This window comes from Oncorhynchus clarkii, chromosome 28 (genome assembly GCF_045791955.1).
Source record: "Oncorhynchus clarkii lewisi isolate Uvic-CL-2024 chromosome 28, UVic_Ocla_1.0, whole genome shotgun sequence".
Lineage (NCBI taxonomy): Eukaryota > Metazoa > Chordata > Actinopteri > Salmoniformes > Salmonidae > Oncorhynchus > Oncorhynchus clarkii.
The window spans coordinates 30,770,224-30,790,543 of NC_092174.1; the positions used below are offsets into that span (position 1 = coordinate 30,770,224).

At 43.4% G+C, this 20,320-nt stretch overlaps 1 protein-coding gene across 1 annotated transcript in view; it reads right to left on the reverse strand.

The window, feature by feature from the left end:
- Positions 1-20,320, reverse strand: part of LOC139386810 (epidermal growth factor receptor-like) — a 78,854-nt gene that overhangs the window by 7,229 nt on the left and 51,305 nt on the right. Inside the window, exons 7-24 of the mRNA XM_071132619.1 lie at positions 19,429-19,570; positions 15,234-15,350; positions 14,765-14,891; positions 14,567-14,640; positions 14,397-14,484; positions 14,066-14,265; positions 13,071-13,203; positions 11,353-11,443; positions 9,533-9,690; positions 6,244-6,282; positions 5,960-6,104; positions 5,726-5,848; positions 5,287-5,385; positions 4,012-4,197; positions 3,366-3,521; positions 3,009-3,084; positions 408-652; positions 75-242 (exon numbers count right to left, since the gene is read on the reverse strand). Of these exons, the coding sequence (XP_070988720.1) occupies positions 75-242; positions 408-652; positions 3,009-3,084; positions 3,366-3,521; positions 4,012-4,197; positions 5,287-5,385; positions 5,726-5,848; positions 5,960-6,104; positions 6,244-6,282; positions 9,533-9,690; positions 11,353-11,443; positions 13,071-13,203; positions 14,066-14,265; positions 14,397-14,484; positions 14,567-14,640; positions 14,765-14,891; positions 15,234-15,350; positions 19,429-19,570 (2,367 nt within the window). The remainder of the gene's footprint in view (positions 1-74; positions 243-407; positions 653-3,008; positions 3,085-3,365; positions 3,522-4,011; positions 4,198-5,286; positions 5,386-5,725; positions 5,849-5,959; positions 6,105-6,243; positions 6,283-9,532; positions 9,691-11,352; positions 11,444-13,070; positions 13,204-14,065; positions 14,266-14,396; positions 14,485-14,566; positions 14,641-14,764; positions 14,892-15,233; positions 15,351-19,428; positions 19,571-20,320) is intronic.

The window sequence follows — 20,320 nt, forward strand, 5'->3', positions numbered from 1 at the left end:
ATTACTATTATTGTACCGTAGAGTGTAGGAGCTGGGTGATGAAGGTGCTGAGGTATATATTACTATTATTGTACCGTAGAGTGTAGGAGCTGGGTGCGGGAGGTACTGGAGCTACTGAAGAAGCCGTGCTGAGGCACTAGGTACTCGTCTGCGTCCACAGCATCTTCCATGTCCTCTCCACTGATCAGACTGTGGTAGTACTTGGTGTCAGTAGGGCTGGGGAGGTGCATCCGGTCGTCACCCTGGAAGAGACACACACAACTCACCATCAGTACCAAAAAAACAGGCAGAAAGAATAATAGAGTAGCTAGGTGGTTGTTCACTAGCTTTACAGTGGCTGAGGGAGTCTAATAGATTTGTGTTGTGTGACTCTACAGTTATTCCTGGCAAGGAGTTAAAATGCTTACCTGGATGACAAGGTAACGTGGGGGATCCCGCGCCATCTTGGAAAACTCAGCTATCAGCTCCCGGAAACGAGGCCTGCTGTCTGCGTCGATCATCCAACATTTGACCATGATCATGTAGACGTCTATGGTACAGATGGGAGGCTGAGGGAGCCGCTCCCCTTTTTCCAGCACCCCTGCTATCTCATTGGCTGGGATGCCGTCATAGGGCTTGGTCCCAAAAGTCATTAGCTCCCACGCGGTCACACCTAAACAGAGGTAGAGTGAAACAGAGTCACAATCAATGACATAATCTCAGTTAAAAACTTTCATTACTGTCACACTTAATGATAGTGGCACAATCTCAGATAAAGTTCAGTCACTAGGGAAGATGACTGTTTTCATTCCAGAAAAGCAGATAGCATTGTGTTGATATCTGCCTAAGTTAGTTTTCAGAACATTCCACAGTAAACATCAGTAAGTTGGATGTGTCCTTAGGAGTGGGAGTTGTCATGTTCCGTTGGTGTTGGAGCAGTTTGAAAGGGAAAAGGAGGATGAGGAAAAGGAGAAGAGGATGGAAAGAAGGGAGGAGGAGGGCTGGCTGCTGCTACTGATGTCTTTGCCTTGTAGAGCGGAAGACACAATCCAACCTCAGAGGACAGGATCTGGAGACTGGCCCGCTGAGCATGTGTGTCTGTGTGCGCGTGTGTGTGTGTGTTTGCATGCTTGCGCGTGTCCAAACCGGGGGTGGTGTGTGTGTTGTTGACTTGAAAAAGTTGAGGTTTCAAAGTTTTTTTTGACAAGACATTGGGCCTCTGGGACTTGCGGTGCATATCACCGATACTCGTTACCTGTTTCTCTCATCTCCCAGACTCTAGCAAACCAACATCCCCATTTGGACCTGACTCTAACAGATTTGCGTAAGTACATTATCCAGAATCAATATTTATGTATCTGGAGTTACACAAGCAATGTAGTTCATTCTGACATGATGCAGCATTGGCATGATAGTGTTTTGGCAGAATGTAAAGGTATCAGTGCATTAATCCTATTAAATAGTGTATATGTAAGTTCTCCTGACTTACCATACCTCCACAGGATGCATGTTCTCCTGACTTACCATAACTCCACTGGATGCATGTTCTTCTGACTTACCATAGCTCCACAGGATGCATGTTCTCCTGACTTACCATACCTCCACAGGATGCATGTTCTCCTGACTTACCATATCTCCACAGGATGCATGTTCTCCTGACTTACCATAGCGCCACAGGATGCATGTTCTCCTGACTTACCATACCTCCACAGGATGCATGTTCTCCTGACTTACCATACCTCCACAGGATGCATGTTCTCCTGACTTACCATAGCTCCACAGGATGCATGTTCTCCTGACTTACCCTAGCTCCACAGGATGCATGTTCTCCTGACTTAGCATACCTCCAGAGGATGCATGTTCTCCTGACTTACCATACCTCCACAGGATGTAAGTTCTCCTGACTTACCATACCTCCACAGGATGCAAGTTCTCCTGACTTACCATAGCTCCACATGATGTAAGTTCTCCTGACTTACCATACCTCCACAGGATGCATGTTCTCCTGACTTACCATACCTCCACAGGATGCATGTTCTCCTGACTTACCATACCTCCACAGGATGTAAGTTCTCCTGACTTACCATACCTCCACAGGATGTAAGTTCTCCTGACTTACCATACCTCCACAGGATGCAAGTTCTCCTGACTTACCATACCTCCACAGGATGCATGTTCTCCTGACTTACCATACCTCCACAGGATGCATGTTCTCCTGACTTGCCATACCTCCACAGGATGCAAGTTCTCCTGACTTACCATACCTCCACAGGATGCATGTTCTCCTGACTTACCATAGCTTCACAGGATGTAAGTTCTCCTGACTTACCATACCTCCACAGGATGTAAGTTCTCCTGACTTACCATACCTCCACAGGATGCATGTTCTCCTGACTTACCATACCTCCACAGGATGCATGTTCTCCTGACTTACCATACCTCCACAGGATGCATGTTCTCCTGACTTACCATACCTCCACAGGATGCAAGTTCTCCTGACTTACCATACCTCCACAGGATGCATGTTCTCCTGACTTACCATAGCTCCACAGGATGTATGTTCTCCTGACTTACCATACCTCCACAGGATGTAAGTTCTCCTGACTTACCATAGCTCCACAGGATGCAAGTTCTCCTGACTTACCATAGCTCCACAGGATGCATGTTCTCCTGACTTACCATAGCTCCACAGGATGCATGTTCTCCTGACTTACCATACCTCCACAGGATGCATGTTCCCCTGACTTACCATAGCTCCACAGGATGCAAGTTCTCCTGACTTACCATAGCTCCACAGGATGCAAGTTCTCCTGACTTACCATAGCTCCACAGGATGCATGTTCTCCTGACTTACCATACCTCCACATGATGCATGTTCTCCTGACTTACCATAGCTCCACAGGATGCATGTTCTCCTGACTTACCATACCTCCACAGGATGTAAGTTCTCCTGACTTACCATAGCTCCACAGGATGCATGTTCTCCTGACATACCATAGCTCCACAGGATGCATGTTCTCCTGACTTACCATAGCTCCACACGTCACTTTGATGTGTATATGTCCGGTAGAGGATGGACTCCAGTGCCATCCATTTGATTGGTACCTGCAGAGAAAGGGTTCTCATGACATAGGGCTCACTGTGCAAGACCAACCTGAGGTAGCTAATACAACAATAAATATGTAGGTAAAGTATTGTGTTATCGATAGACTATATATAATAGGTTGGGTAAGGGATGGACATAGTAACAACATACATTATCACTATCATACAATCAAAGTAAAAGGGGATTATAATATTATATTTACACTCCAAAAAATGGGTTCTGTTACATTACTACACAGTAATTCAATTAAAATCAAATGACATAAGGAGATTGAGCAGACCTTTCCTCCGTCTGCGTGGTACTCCTTCTCGTCAGAGTTGAGGAGTTTGGCCAGGCCGAAGTCAGTGATCTTGACATGCTGAGGAGTCTTCACCAGGACGTTCCTCGCTGCCAGGTCACGATGCACCAGGTGATGCTCCTCCAGGTAGCTCATCCCCTGGGATCAACCACAGGTGAAAGGTCAAATGATCTGGTATACGTCGACGGCTATACATGGGGCCTGTTCGATTACTACTGAAAATTAAGATAGCATTCTAACAGTATTCACATTTTTCATGACTCATTGTTTGATTAGGTTTTAAAGAGGCCAACAAGACGTCAAATGAGGGTTGAACTGTAGGGGTCTATTAGGAGCCTATACATTGCCATACATGGTTACACCAGAAGTTCCACTGACTCCTGTTTGATTAAATACCATACACTGTGACTCATGGGTGGTCAGAAATTAGGGTCAGGAAAACTCAGGGCCTCATCATAGTCTGGGTGCCATTCATCAGTAAGTTGGATGTGTCCTTAGTAGTGGGAGCTGTCAAGTTCCATTAGTGTTGGATCAGTTTGAAAAGGAGGATGAGGAAGTATTGGAAAATCACTGCAATTTAAAAAAACACTATCCGGTCGATGACTGTTTAAATGCAGCTTAGTCTTACCTTGGCTATCTGTACACACCAGTTGAGAAGGTACTGGGACCCGATGTTGTCCTTGTTCTCCTTGACATAGTCCAGCAGACAGCCATAGGGCATGAGCTGGGTGACCAGCTGGACTGTAGAGGTCAGGCAGATGCCCAGCAGACGACAAACATGGGGGTGGTCCACACCGGCCATCACATAGGCCTCCTAGAGTCAGATAGATACAGTACCAACATTTACTGCAGGCCAAGAAGGAGGGCATCACTACTCTGCTCCACACTAGTCATCACATTGTAGGCGTTATACAAAAACACACAAACAGTACAGTATACAGCATTTAGGGCTAGGGATGGTGGCATCATTCTACTGTGAGTTCATAAAACCCACACAACATGAACATTTCATATCATCTGACAGCTTGAAGACAACGACACTGGTCAGAAAAATATGTCAACTTAGTGAATACTTTCAAGAGAGCTCTTGACCTCATTACAAGAGGACAAGAGCAACATCACTGTGAAACCTCAGCTGTCCATCACTCCATGAAGTCTGACTGAATTTTCATGACTGTCTGCCCGGGGTTCAAATAGCATTTTAAATCTCTCAAATACTTGAACCTGCCTGGAGTGCCAGGTGGGTGCAGTTCGTGCTTTTGGGACTATTCTATTGGTTCAACAATGCCAGGAAAGCTAAATCAAGCCCAGCTAAAGTATTTGAAAGATTTCCAATACTATTTCAACCCAGGTCTGGACTGTGTTTTTTAACTGCGGTTACTGGAAGAGATTCTAAATTCATTTCCAGAACACCTTAACCTTGAATTAGTATCCTCCTCCCACGCCCAACCCTGGACCAAAGCTTCTCAATGAGTTAATCCCATTTCCTACGCCCCCATCAAGGTCCCTGACTAGAAACCTGACTCCATTTTCAAGCTAAATGTTGTCATTATTTCAGCTTCTACCTAAATGGAAGAACATGTGCTTGGAATTAGACTATTAGAGGAAACGTGACACCTAAATTGGCCAGTAACATGCAATAATACTGAGTGTATTATGCAGCTAAATTAGGTCAAAATACTAATGTCAAAACATATTTTTTTTAAGTGCATGGTATGGATGACCATCAATGACTGACTGATACCAGAGTGTGCCTAACAGCACTAACTTAGACTGTATAATACCATACAGATTCTACTGCGAATTAGATATAGACTCTTTATATTTGGAGGATAACAGATTCTAACTCCCATGAACCATGAACAAACATCTTTGAGGAAAGTGACAGAGTGATATGACTCACGTCCAAGATCTCCTTGTTGGCTTTAGGTGATGTGGCCTCTCTTAAAACCTTGATGGCCACAGAGATCTTCACATCCTCTCCTTCAGGGACCCACAGACCCTGGATAGGGCAGACCGTAGGGTTATTTAACATGATAACAGGAGAAATCTGTGTCAGTGAGTGTACTCTGATCATTTCTTTCAATCTTTTGTCGTTAGTAGAATGTGGGAATGGTAAAATAACGAATAGGGAGACAGGAGGGTGAGTGTGGATTGATGCATAATGTGGTGCATTAAATATCTGGCTGTTGTAGTAAAAACAGATGTAGATGTATCTAAAAGTGTTGGTTTATATTCAGTCTGAACATACATTCCCATAAACTCCTTAGGTACAGTACCACAGTACCATGAAACTGGAGTTTCCAGAATTAAATCTAGATACTGTGAGCATTTGTATTTACCTTGTAGACAGTGCCAAAGGCCCCTGATCCCAAAACTTTGATCTTCTTAAACTCGGTCTCCTTCAGGATACGGAGCAGAGCCTGGTTGGGCGCCTCCCCACTGGGGGTCAGCGGTTCAACTAACTGTAGATGCATATAAGAATGGTTTACTTTGTTCACATTGATGCACTAAGGTGATTGAATTCCAGCCCTAGAAAGCCCTTGAGGCTCAGCAGTTCAGTTTCTGCCTCTCACCTCTCTCTCCTGGAGGAGTCTTCGCAGGGTCCTCTTCTTCTTGATGTGGCGTCGTCGTAGCAACACGAAGACGGACAGGCCCATGATGAGAAAGGCCAGCATCCCGCCCACCACACCAGCTGCAATCACTGACAGGCCAGAGTTACTGAAAGGGGAACAGATGGTAACCAATCAATGTGGGGAAAATACTTACACAAATAATCAAATGTTCATTAGCTTAGTGTTTAAGTTTATGTTGAATTTGAACAGTATGTTACTATTCATGATTAGAGTCACTTGCTTACCCTTTAGACTGACAGCCTTTCAGACCAGGACCAGTACATCTGTAAACATATTAGCACATATATTTAATCTTTTACAACAGTGAAATGCTTACTTACGAACCCCTAACCAACAATGCAGTTTAAAGAAAATACAGATAAGAATAAGAAATAAAAGTAACAAGTCATTAAAGAGCAGCAGTAAAATAACAATAGCGAGACTATATACAGGGGGAACCGGTACAGAGTCAATGTGAGGGGGCACCAGTTAGTTGAGGCAGTATGTACATGTAGGTAAAGTTATTAAAGTGACTATGCATAGATGACAACAGAGTAGCAGTGGTGTGGAGGGGGGTGGGGGGCAATGCAAATAGTCTGGGTAGACATTTGACTAGATGTTCAAGAGTCTTATGGCTTGGGGGTAGAATCTGTTTAGAAGCCTCTTGGACCTAGACTTGGCGCCGATACCGCATTGACCATTTTTAGGGCCTTTCGCTGACACCGCCTGGTATAGAGGTCCTAGATGGCAGGAAGCTTGGCCCCAGTGATGTACTGGGCCATTCGCACTATCCTCTGTAGTGCCTTGCGGTCGGAGGCCAAACAGTTGCCATACCAGGCAGTGATGCAACCAGTCAGGATGCTCTCGGTGGTGCAGCTGTAAAACCTTTTGAGGATCTGAGAACCTATGCCAAATCTTTTCAGTCTCCTGAGGGGGAATAGGTTTTGTTGTGCCCTCTTCATGACTGTCTTGGTGTGCTTGGCCCATGTTAGTTTGTTGGTGATGTGGACTCCAAGGAACTTTAAGCTCTCAACCTGCTCCCCTGCAGCCCCGTCGATGAGATTGGCGGCGTGCTCAGTCCTCTTTTTCCTGTAGTCCACAATCATCTCCTTTGTCTTGATCATGTTGACAGAGAGATTGTTGTCCTGGCACCACACGGCCAGATCTCTGACCTCCTCCCTATAGGCTGTCTTGTCGTTGTCGGTGATCAGGCTTACCACTGCTGTCATCTGCAAACTTAATGATGGTGTTGGAGATATGCCTGGCCGTGCAGTCATGAGTGAATAGGGAGTACAGGAGGGGACTGAGCACGCACCCATGAGGGGCCCCTGTGTTGAGGATCAGTGTGGCAAATGTCTTGTTACCTACCCTTACCACCTTGGGGGCGGCCCGTCAGGAAGTCCAGGATCCAGTTGCAGAGGGAGGTGTTTTTTGCCAGGGTCCTTAGCTTAGTGATGAGCTTAGAGAGCACTATGATGTTGAACGCTGAGCTGTAGTCAATGAATAGCATTCTCACATAGGTGTTATTTTTGTCCAGGTGGGAAAGGGCAGTGTGGAGTGCAATAGAGATTGCATCATTGGGGCAAATTGGAGTGGGTCTAGGGTTTATGGGATGATGGTGTTGTGAGCCATGACCAGCCTTTCAAAGCACTTCATGGATACAGACGTGAGTGCTACGGGTCGGTAGTCATTTAGGCAGGTTACCTTAGTGTTCTTGGGCACAGGCACTATGGTGGTCTGCTTAAAACATGTTGGTATTACAGACCTGGACAGGGAGATGTTGAAAATGTCAGTGAAGACACTTTCCAGTTGGCCTGCGCATGCTCGCAGTACACGTCCTGGTAATCCGTCTGGCCCTGCGGCCTTGTGAATGTTGACCTGTTTAAAGGTCTTTAAAGGGCTTGCGAAGAGCGTGATCACACTGTCTTCCAGAACAGCTAGTGCTCTTATGCATGTTTCAGTGTTACTTGCCTCGAAGAGAGCATAGAAGTAGTTTAGCTCATCTGGTAGGTTTGTGTCACTGGGCAGATCTCGGCTGTGCTTCCCTTTGTAGTCTTTAATGGTTTGCCAGCCCTGCCATATCTGACGAGCGTCAGAGCCGGTGTAGTACGATTTGAATCTTGGTCCTGTATTGACACGCTTTCTGTTTGATGGTTCGTCGGAGGGCATAGCGGGATTTGTTATAAGCTTCCGGGTTAGAGTCCCGCTCCTTGAAAGCGGCAGCTCTAGCCTTTAGGTCAGTGCGGATGCTGCCTGTAATCCAATAATTCTGGTTGGGGTATGTACGTACGGTCACTGTGGGGACGAGGTCATGCACTTATTGATGAAGCCAATGACTGATGTGGTGTACTCCACAATGCCATCGGAGGAATCCCGGAACATATTCCAGTCTGTGCTAGCAAAACAGTTCTGTAGCTTAGCATCTGCTTCATCTGACCACTTTTTTCATCTGACCACTTTTTTATTGATCTAGTCACTGGTGCTTCCTGCTTTAATTTTTGCTTTTAAGCAGGAATCATGAGGATAGAATTATGGTCATATTTGCCAAATGGAGGGCGAAGCAGAGCTTTTTATGCGTCTCTGTGTGTGGAGTAAAGGTGGTCCAGGGGTTTTTTCCCTCTGGTTGCACATTTAACATGCTGATAGAAATTTGGTGAACAGTAATTATGTTTCCCTGCATTGAAGTCTCCTGCTACTAGGAGCGCCACCTCTGGGTGAGCGTTTTCTTGTTTGCTTATGGCGGAATACAGCTAATTCAATTCTGTCTTAGTGCCAGCCTCAGTCTGTGGTGGTATGTAAACAGCTACGAAGAATACAGATAAACTCTCTCAGTAGGTAGTGTGGTCTACAGCTTATCATGAGATACTCTACCAAAGGCGAGCAATAGCTCGAGACCTCCTTAGATATCGTGCACCAACTGTTATTTACATAAATACATAGTCCACCGCCCCTTCTATTCTGCCGATACAGCGTATAACCAGCCAGCTGAATGTTGATATTGTCGCTGTTCAGCCACGACTCCGTGAAGCATTAGATGTTACAGCAGCTTGATGTTACAGTAGTTTAATCTTCTGCGTATCTCGTTGATTTTATTCTCCAAAGATTGCACATTTGCTAGCAGAATGGAGGGAAGTGGGGGTTTATTCGATCGCCTACGAATTTTCAGAAGGCAGCCTGCCCTTCGGCCCCTCTTTCTCTGCCTCCTCTTCACGCAGATCACGGGGATCGGGGCCTTTTCCGAGGAAGCATTATATCCTTCATGTCGAGCTCATCAGAGTATTGAAAGGAAAAAAATAATTCTGCTAGTTCGTGGTGAGTAATCGCAGTCCTGATGTCTAGAAGTTATTTTTGGTCATAAGAGACGGTAGCGGCAACATTATATACAAAATAAGTAAACAAATTAGTTACAAACAACGCAAATAAAAAAACAATCGGCTGGGGGCACGTAAAACGTCTGCCTTCTTCTCCGGCGCCATTTGTGTATTTGTGAATTATTCATGTATTTATGCGGTTGTGACAGATGCCCTTACTTACCCCTCGGTACAGTTCTGGTGGCACAGCTGGCACACCTTCATCTTATCTGCGTATTTCCAGATGAAGGTGTTCTTGCCCCCAGCCACCCCTCTAGGGCACCACGGGACACAGTTCTCTCCATCTTTGAAGTTGGCACACCGGGTACACTGCTCATGACCCTGAAAGAGAGGAGGATAGCAAGACAATGTATTACATACACATCTAAAGAAACATTCTAAGGAAACAGCCCTACTGTGCTGAGATGTAGAATCATTAACAGACATAAGCAGTGTACCCAGTGTACCAACTTCAAAGATGGTGACAACTGTGTCCCGGGGTGCTCACATGCTAATATGTTTACAGATGTACTGATCCTGGTCTGAAAGGCTGTCAGTCTAAAGGCTAAGCAAATGACTGCAATAGAATGCCAGAGAAATACATTGTGCCTATTGTTCTGGGACATAGCATGGAGAGAGACACATACTGCTACATATTATATTATAGGGGGAGAGACATCCCACTGGGCAAAAACTGGTTGAATCAACATTGTTTCCACCTCAGTTCAACAACAAAATGTTGTGTGATGATGTTGAATCAACGTGGAAAACTGATTGGATTTGCAAAAAGTCATCAACGCAAGGGAATAAAAAAAACGAATTCCAATGACATGTTGACATTTTTTGTTCATGTTGAATTCCTGTTAGTTAACAACTCAACCAAATGTAAATCAAAACTAGATGTTGAAAATACATCTGTGCCCAGTGGGATACTTCTTCATAGTATATTATAGTGACACATACTACTACATAGTACACTACAGTTCAGAAGTTTGGGCTCACTTAGAAATGGCCTCAAGTCCTCAACTGGCAGCTTCATTAAATAGTACCCACAAAACACCAGTCTCAACGTCAACAGTGACTCCAGGATGCTGGCCTTCTAGGCAGAGTTCCTCTGTCCAGTGTGTATTATTTTGCCAATCTTAATATGTTATTTTTATTAGTCTGAGATATGGCTTTTTCTTTGCAACTCTGCCTAGAAGTCCAGTCTCCCGGAGTCGCCTCTTCCCTGTTGACGTTGACACTGGTGTTTTGCGGGTGCTATTTAATGAAGCTGCCAGTTAAGGACTTGTGAGTTGTCTGTTTCTCAAACTAGACACTCTAATGTACTTGTTCTCTTGCTCAGTTGTGCACCAGGGCCTCCCACTCCTCTTTTTATTCTGGTTAGAGACAATTTGCGTTGTTCTGTGAAGGGAGTAGTACACAGCGCTGTATGAGATCTTCAGTTTCTTGGCAATTTCTCGCATGGAATAGCCTTCATTTCTCAGAACGAGAATAGACTGACGAGTTTCAGACAAACGTACTTTGTTTCTGGCTATTTTGAGCCTGTAATCGAACCCACAAATGCTGATGCTCCAGACACTCAACTAGTCTAAAGAAGGCCAGTTTTATTGCTTCTTTAATTAGCACAACCGTTTTCAGCTGTGCTAACATAATTACAAAAGGGTTTTCGAATTATCAATTAGCCTTTTAAAATGATAAACTTGGATTAGCTAACACAACATGCCATTGGAACACAGGAGTGATGGTTGCTGATAATGGGCCTCTGTACGCCTATGTAGATATTCCATAAAAAATCTTCAATTTCCAGCTACAATAGTCATTTACAACATTAACAATGTCTACACTGTATTTCTGATCAATTTGATGTTATTTTAATGGACAAAAAATGTGCTTTTCTTTCAAAAACAAGGACATTTCTTTGTGACCCCAAACTTTTGAACGGTAGTGTATATTATATTACAGAGACTGCACTGACGTAGCATATATAAGAGACACACATACTGGTCCAGAGCAGGTCTGGGTCCCGTTGAGGAGCTGACACTCAAGGTGACACTCCACACACGTCTTATTCACTTCAGTCTCCCGTGGCTCCCTGCAACAATTAGGACACATGTTAGCATGAAGCATATTTCCACTAGTCTGGTCCCATATCGGTTTGTGCCATCTTGCCAACTCCTCTAGTCATTGTCCCATAGGAGTTGGTACGATAGGGACCAGGCTATATTTCTATTGGTTGAACATTTAATTTCAGATAGTTGCATTTGCAGTGAAATACTTGATCCCGTTCCTCATAGCAGTAGTTAAATTGTATGCAAGGTTGATGCTCAATGTTTGACAGAGGAGAGGACTCCCAAAGTTAAACAGCTATGAGTTAAGTGATTCCATTCCAGCTGAGAGAACTTTCTTCACGTGAATTTAGTTCATTACCAAAAGTGAACAATTATACTGTAAGTACTGTCTTACTACCTTCCTTAGATATACTCCATCTGTTTTTACTGTTACATTCCATGTAACATCGTTTCATGCAACATCGTTTCTTGCAAAATACACGTTTTTCTTTGCCAAGTACACAACAAGTTACTTTCACTCTTCCTCCCTGCTTCAGCTACAGAATCAGGTTACAATGTCTCCTCTCTCACCCCTCCAGTAGGTTACAATGGCTCCTCTCTCACCCCTCCAGTAGGTTACAATGGCTCCTTATCTCACCCCTCCAGTAGGTTACAATGGCTCCTCTCTCACCCCTCCAGTAGGTTACAATGGCTCCTCTCTCACCCCTCCAGTAGGTTACAATGGCTCCTCTCTCACCCCTCCAGTAGGTTACAATGGCTCCTCTCTCACCCCTCCAGTAGGTTACAATGGCTCCTCTCTCACCCCTCCAGTAGGTTACAATGGCTCCTCTCTCACCCCTCCAGTAGGTTACAATGGCTCCTCTCTCACCCCTCCAGTAGGTTACAATGGCTCCTTATCTCACCCCTCCAGTAGGTTACAATGGCTCCTCTCTCACCCCTCCAGTAGGTTACAATGGCTCCTCTCTCACCCCTCCAGTAGGTTACAATGGCTCCTCTCTCACCCCTCCAGTAGGTTACAATGGCTCCTCTCTCACCCCTCCAGTAGGTTACAATGGCTCCTCTCTCACCCCTCCAGTAGGTTACAATGGCTCCTCTCTCACCCCTCCAGTAGGTTACAATGGCTCCTTATCTCACCCCTCCAGTAGGTTACAATGGCTCCTTATCTCACCCCTCCAGTAGGTTACAATGGTTCCTTATCTCACCCCTCCAGTAGGTTACAATGGTTCCTCTCTCACCCCTCCAGTAGGTTACAATGGCTCCTCTCTCACCCCTCCAGTAGGTTACAATGGCTCCTCTCTCACCCCTCCAGTAGGTTACAATGGCTCCTCTCTCACCCCTCCAGTAGGTTACAATGGCTCCTCTCTCACCCCTCCAGTAGGTTACAATGGCTCCTTATCTCACCCCTCCAGTAGGTTACAATGGCTCCTTATCTCACCCCTCCAGTAGGTTACAATGGCTCCTTATCTCACCCCTCCAGTAGGTTACAATGGCTCCTTATCTCACCCCTCCAGTAGGTTACAATGGCTCCTTATCTCACCCCTCCAGTAGGTTACAATGGCTCCTTATCTCACCCCTCCAGTAGGTTACAATGGCTCCTTATCTCACCACTCCAGTAGGTTACAATGGGGAACAGATAGGGGCTCCTCTCACCCCTCCAGTAGGTTGCAGGAGTCGACACAGCTTCCTGCTCGGCTGTAGTCCTGACAGGCGAAACACATGGTGGGTCCAGGACCCCAGCAGCCATCTCTGGTACACATCCTGTCACACGTGCTGTTCTGCATCCCTGCAAACACACATACAGACGCATACTATAGATAGGCCCAAAACATTGTCAAAGACTCCAGTCACCCAAGCCTTAACTGTTCTCTTCTACCGCACGTCAAGGTCCAAAAGACTCCTTAACAGCTTCTACCCCCAAGCCATAAAACTGTTGAACAATTAATTAAATGGCCACCTGGACTATTTACATTGACCTCTCGCTCCTTTGATTTTACACTGCTGCTACTCGCTGTTCATTATCTACGGTATGCATAGTCACTTTACCTCTAGCTACCTCGACTAACCTGTACCCCAGCACATTGACTCGGTACCGGTACCCCCTGTATATAGCCTCGGTATTGTTATTTTATTGTGCTACTTTTATTTTTTGTATTACTTTATTTGATTTAGTAAATATTTTCTTAACTCTATTTCTTGAACTGCATTGTTGGTGAAGGGCTTGTAAGTAAACATTTCACCTGTTGTATTCGGAGCATTTGACAAATAACATTTGATATCAATACAAAATAAGTTTGAACCCTTTTCTCTTTTCACACAACCCTGCACAAGCAACAGGCTAGCGTTAATTTCCTTTCTCCCACAATAACACTCCATCATCATTGCATTCTGTATCTATCACAGTTTTATTACCACAACAATAGAGGGTAAATATTATCTCGGAGCCACTCATATCCCAGTGTAACCATTCGTTTAGTAAGACCCGAACATGTTATCGCTAATTTGTCATGGGCTTGAGCTGATATTATGGTGTTGACTCCTGGTGTTTGTTGTGTATCTCCTGTTTGTTAGTGTTCCCTTTTTTTCTGTTATGTGACCACAAAAATCTATTAAAATGTTAATCATAAAAAAATGACTGAATGATTTACCGCAGTCGGCTGCGTCGGCGTTGTTCTCCAGCCGGGCGGTCTGAGTGTCGGACTTGAACAACTGCTTCCAGTGGTGATTCTTGGTGTAGCAGAGGTTGGGGTTTTTTGCAATGACCACGTCTCCGTCACTGATCTCCTTCAGGTTACGCAGCCCCAGGTGGGTGATGGTTAACTGGGTTATGGCCAAGCTCAACAGAACACTGAGAACAGAGAGAGGGAGAGAGAGAGGAGTTAAAGGGATATTGAATGAGTCACATCAACTCATTCATGGTCAGTGGCACCCTGTAGTAGAGGCTGAGGTTTAGAGAGAGACCAGGAACAGTGATCTTACCGCTTGGTCCGTCCACGGATGATCTCCAGGTTCTCAAATGGACTGAGGGACGTCATGTTCTCAGGCCAGTTCTGAATCAGCAAGTACCCTGGAAGATGAATAGATGTTTTTGTAATAATCGTGAAAAGTGCATTTTTGTCTGATTTGAACTGCCATGGCTCTATTCTTACCGGTAATTTCTCTAACTGTCTTGAAAACTTCTAGCTTGGCCGGATCCATCTTAGGTGCTTTGGTGAACGTGTCCCTGTGAATAGCAATAACAACTGTGATATGCATCTGTCATATTTGTGAATTTCACAATACAAAGGTTAGAAATGATCTATGATGTTTCTACAATTTCAAAAGACCTTAATGCGCTCACTACTTACCCATGGATAGATGTGTAGATAATAGCAATGTTCCCATTGATTTTGGTACAGTTTTTAAATGTGTCAATGTTGGTGGCATTAATTGACAGAATATTGGAAAGCTTTCCCATTCCAAGTCCATTGCAAACTGTGAAAATTAGTAACATATTAATAAAAACAAACGTGGCTACTAATTTCTTGCCACACAGAAAAGTTAGTTTGAGAAATCAAAAGCCCACCCAAAAAACAGAAGACTAGTGCAGTACATCAGGTTAAAATATATTTTTATTCAATAAGTAAAATTCAAAAATCAGAAAATCCTCTATTGGAAATAAAATGGTATTGAACACAACCCTGCAGTGCATCTTTGGGGAATAACACTGGGGTGAACTTTACATGTTATAGAGAGGCACATTCATGCAGTATCATCGTGAATGCTATAATCCCTGCCATCAGAATATATAGTAGGAGCTGTAGCAGTATTAACTACCTTTGGGGCACAGTCCATCACACTTCTTGCACTTCCTGACCCCTCCCTCGTCCACCTCGTATGTGTCACCACTGCATGTCCGAACGCACGCTCCATGGTCCGTCACCACATAGTTATCTGAGGAGGAAAAAATAAATAACAAATTATTCAAAGGAATAAAACTATGAAAATATATAATAAACCTATATAATGCAATACTGCAGGACAGTATTTTAGGCATGCCAGAGGTTGAGTGCTGATTCTAACAGAAAGTGGAGGCTGCTGCATTAGCACACCCTAAAACTACAACATTTTCTTTCCTCGCTTATGCAGTTTATGATTAAACTCAGTCTGACACAGACTGACTGATACGAACACCAGGCTAGAGGGACCATGTGGCCCCTTGTTCAAAATACCAGATCTGAACATTTCACATTACTGAGACTCATACAGTACCAGTCAAAAGTTTAGACACACCTACTCATTCAAGGGTTTTCTTTAATTTTACTGTTTTCTACATTGTAGAATAAAAGTGAACAATTCAAAACTATGAAGTTAGTGTTAAACAAATGAAAATATATTTTAGTTTTTAGATTCTTAAAAGTAGCCACCCATTGCCTTGATGACAGCTTTGCACACTCTTGGCATTCTCTCAGCCAGCTTCATTTGGACTGTTTTTCCAACAGTATTGAAGGAGTTCCCACATATGCTGAGCACATGTTGGCTGCTTTTCCTGACAGCGGTGGTAGCCATGCTGGTCAAGTGTGCCTTGAATTCTAAATAAATCATTGACAGTGTCACCAGCAAAGCACCCCCACACCATCACACCTCCTACTCCATGCTTCACACATGGAACCACACATGCAGAAATCATCCGTTTACCTACTCTGCGTCTCACAAAGACACGGCGGTTGGAAACAAAAATCTCAAATTTGGACTCATCAGACCAAAGGACAGATTTCCACCAGTCTAATGTCCATTGCTCGTGTTTCTTGGCCCAATCAAGTCTCTTTTTCTTATTGCTGTCCTTTAGTAGAGGTTTCTTTGCAGCAATTCAACCATGAAGGCCTGATTAACGCAGTCTCCTCTGAACAGTTGATGTTGAGATGTCTGTTACTTGAACTTTGTGAAACATTTATTTGGCCTGCAATTTCTGAGGCTGGTAACTAATGAATTCTGGGTCTTCCTTTCCTGTGGGGTTCTCATGAGAGCCAGTTTCATCATAGCGCTTAATGGGTTTTGCCAGTGGTGTAAAGTACTTCAATAAAAATACTTTAAAGTACTACTTTAGTAGTTTTTTGGGGGGTCTGTACTATTTATATTTTGACTACTTTTACTTCACTACATTCCTAAAGAAAATTATGTACTTTTTACTCCATACATTTTCCCTGACACCCAAAAGTACATGTTACATTTCGAATGCTTAGCAGGACAGAAAATGGTCCAATTGCCACACTTATCAAGAGAACATCCCTGGTCATCCCTACTGCCTCTGATCTGGCGGACTCACTAAACACAAATGCTTTGTTTTTAAATTATGTCTGAGTGTTGGAATGTGACCCTGGCTATTCATTAATAAGGATTTTTTAAAATTCTTACTTTTACTTTTTATACTTAGTTGAAGTCGGAAGTTTACATTCACCTTAGCCAAATACATTTGAACTCAGTTTTTCACAATTCCTGACATTTAATCCTAGTAAGAATTCCCTGTCTTAGGTCAGTTAGGATCACCACTTTATTTTAAGAATGTGAAATGTCAGAATAATGGTTGAGAGAATGATTTATTTCAGCTTTTATTTCTTTTATCACATTCCCAATGGGTCAGAAGTTTACTATACACTCAATTCGTATTTGGTAGCATTGCCTTTAAAATTGTTTAACTTGCCTTCCACAAGTTTCCCACAATAAGTTGGGTGAATTTTGGCCCATTCCTCCTGACAGAGCTGGGGTAACTGTCAGGTTTTGTAGGCCTCCTTGCTCGCACATGCTTTTTCAGAAGCCATTTTTCTACAACTATGGAAGTATGCTTGGGGTCATTGTCCATTTGGAAGACCCATTTGTGACCAAGCTTTAACTTCCTGACTGATGTCTTGAGATGTTACTTCAATATATCCACATAATTTTCCTTCCTCATGATGCCAAACAGTTCTATTTTTGTTTCATCAGACCAAAAGTACGATCTTTGTCCCCATTTGCAGTTGCAAACCGTAGTCTGGCTTTTTTATGGCGGTTTTGGAGCAGTGGCTTCTTCCTTGCTTAGCGTCCTTTCAGGTTATGTCGATATAGGACTCGTTTTACTGTGGATATAGATAATTTTGTACCTGTTTCCTCCAGCATCTTCACAAGGTCCTTTGCTGTTGTTCTGGGATTGATTTGCACTTTTCGCACCAAAGTATGTTCATCTCTAGGAGACAGAACGCGTCTCCTTCCTGAGCGGTATGATGGCTGCGTGGTCCCATGGTGTTTATACTTACGTACTATTGTTTGTACAGATGAACGTGGTACCGTCAGGCATTTGGAAATTGCTCCCAATGATGAACCAGACTTGTGGAGGTCTACAACTTTTTTTCCTGATGTTTTTGCTGATTTCTTTTGATGTTCCCATGATGAAATACATCCACAGGTACACCTCCAATTGACTCAAATGATGTCAATTAGCCTATCAGAAGCTGCTAAAGCCATGACATACTTTTCTGTAATTTTCCAAGCTGTTTAAAGGCAGTCAGCTTAGTGTATGTAAACTTCGGACCCACTGGAATGATACCACTGAATGATACGTGAAATAATCTGTCTGTAAACAATTGTTGGAAAAATGACTTGTGTCATGCACAAAGTAGATGTCCTAACCAACTTGCCAAAACTATAGTTTGTTAACAAGACATTTGTGGAGTGGTTGAAAAACAAGTTTTAATGACTCCAACCTAAGTGTATGTAAACTACCCAAGTAAAATAAGTATATTTTAGCAATTACTTTTACTTTTGATACTTAAGTATATTTAAAACCAAATACTTTTAGACTTTTACTCAAGTAGTATTTTACTGGGTGACTTTCACTTGAGTCATTGTATATGTACTCACGTATGAGATTTGAGTACTTTTTCCACCACTGTTTTTTTGCAACTGCACTTGAAGAAACGTTCAAAGTTCTAGAAATGTTCCAGATTGACTGACCTTCATTTCTTAAAGTAATGATGGACTGTCATTTTTCTTTGCTTACTTGAGCTGTTCTTGTCATAATAAGGACTTGTACCAAATAGGGCTATCTTCTGTATTCCACCCCTACCTTGTCACAACACAACTGATTGGCTCAAATGCATTAAGAAGGAAAGAGATTCCACAAACGTTTAAATAAGGCACACCTGTTCATTGAAATGGATTCATGAAGCTGATTGAGAGAATGCCAAGAGTGTGCAAAGCTGTCATCAAGGCAAAGGGTAGATACTTTGAAGAATCGCAAATATAAAATATATTTTGATTTGTTTAACACTGTTTTGGTTACTACATGATTCCAAGTGTGTTATTTCATAGTTTTGATGTCATCACTATTATTCTATAATGTAGAAAATAGTAAAAAAGAAAGAAAAACCCTTGTGTCCAAACTTTTGACTGGTACTGTATGTGTTGTCTGTAGACCTGGTTGAAGCCCCCTCTGTGTACAGTTTATAAACCAGGGCTTCCCAGTCCTGGTCCTGGAGGGCCAAAACACGTCTGGTTTTTGTTTCTACCTGGTAGTTAATTGCACTAATTGAGTAACTCAAGTTGAAGACATACCGGGGTACTGCAGGCTGCCATTAGTAACTAAATGATGATCTGTATCTTATTTTGTGTGTAATTGTAAAGCTCAAGGAGACACATCTGGTGTATTAGAAGCAGTTATTGGTACCATGATTGTCTTCTAATATTTTATTTATTTACACGAAGATTGCCAATTTTCCATTCACTATAATGGGGATCCTGTTTTCTGCTAACAATGCCTGCTGTACCACAGTCAGCTTTGAACTTCTGTGGCTTCAATGAGACGGGGGAGTCGTTCTCCCCTGGTCCCAGGTCTGAATTAGTCCGTGATTAGGAGAGGATGAAAACCAGAAGTGTTTCGGCCCTCCAGTACCAGGATGGGGCAGCCATGTTCTAAACAATCCTTATATAATTTATCCTATACTGCAGCCTCATAGAGGTGCTAATTGGGGGACACGGAGGGCTATGGGGGTTTTCTTACGAGGACAAGTCTTGACGCAGGTGGCCCCAAAGTTGTACTTCCCGTCTGGGTTGTTGACCAATTGGTGAAGGTTGCGGTCGTAGAGCAGGAGGCGGGGACACGAGTCTTTACACATCCCATCATCCTGAAAGTCACGGCAGGCCTACGACATCAGAGAGGGTTGTGTTTATTAGGCACCAAACGGAAGAAAACAGACTGACACCGGGAGGGACAACCTGAACTTGTCCAATAGGAAATGCTTGTTTTCACTTTCCATTGCAAAATGTTTTAAATGGCCTAATCACAGTGCTTGACTTGGACAATAGGTTTGGGTACTCATTTTGGGTGCCGGTACTGTTTATATTTAGGTGCAGGAGCTCCGCAATACTTTTGAGCTAATATTCTACGAAGAGGAACAGGAGCTCAAACAGTAGAACATTTGAGGTGCCGGTACTCAGCTCCTGTGAGCTCCTACCCAAGTCAAGTACTGCCTAATCATCAATTCAACCCAGCCAACCCAGAAAGCACTAGCACCATATAACAGAGCCATATATACTCAGATGATAACACTGCATTTCTATTTCATGCCTTAGGTTAGCCAGAGAGGAATAGGTGACTGGCTTAGCTTCTCAAGGCACTGTCAAAAAGCAGCGTTTAGCCAGTGGTCACTGGATGCAAGAGCAACACAATTTGGTTTCAATCATAAAGTGGATAGAAAACACTGTTACGGGTCGGTGTGACTTACTGGCTCACGACCAACCATACAAGGGAGCCTCATAAGAGAGAAATAATTATGTGTGAAATGCAATGTGGGTCTGTTTCCTCAAACCCTTGACTCTTGAGTGACGACACTGTTATTGGGTTAAGAAATAACTTGAAATAATACATAATAGCTTGTGAGAGATGCAAGTGT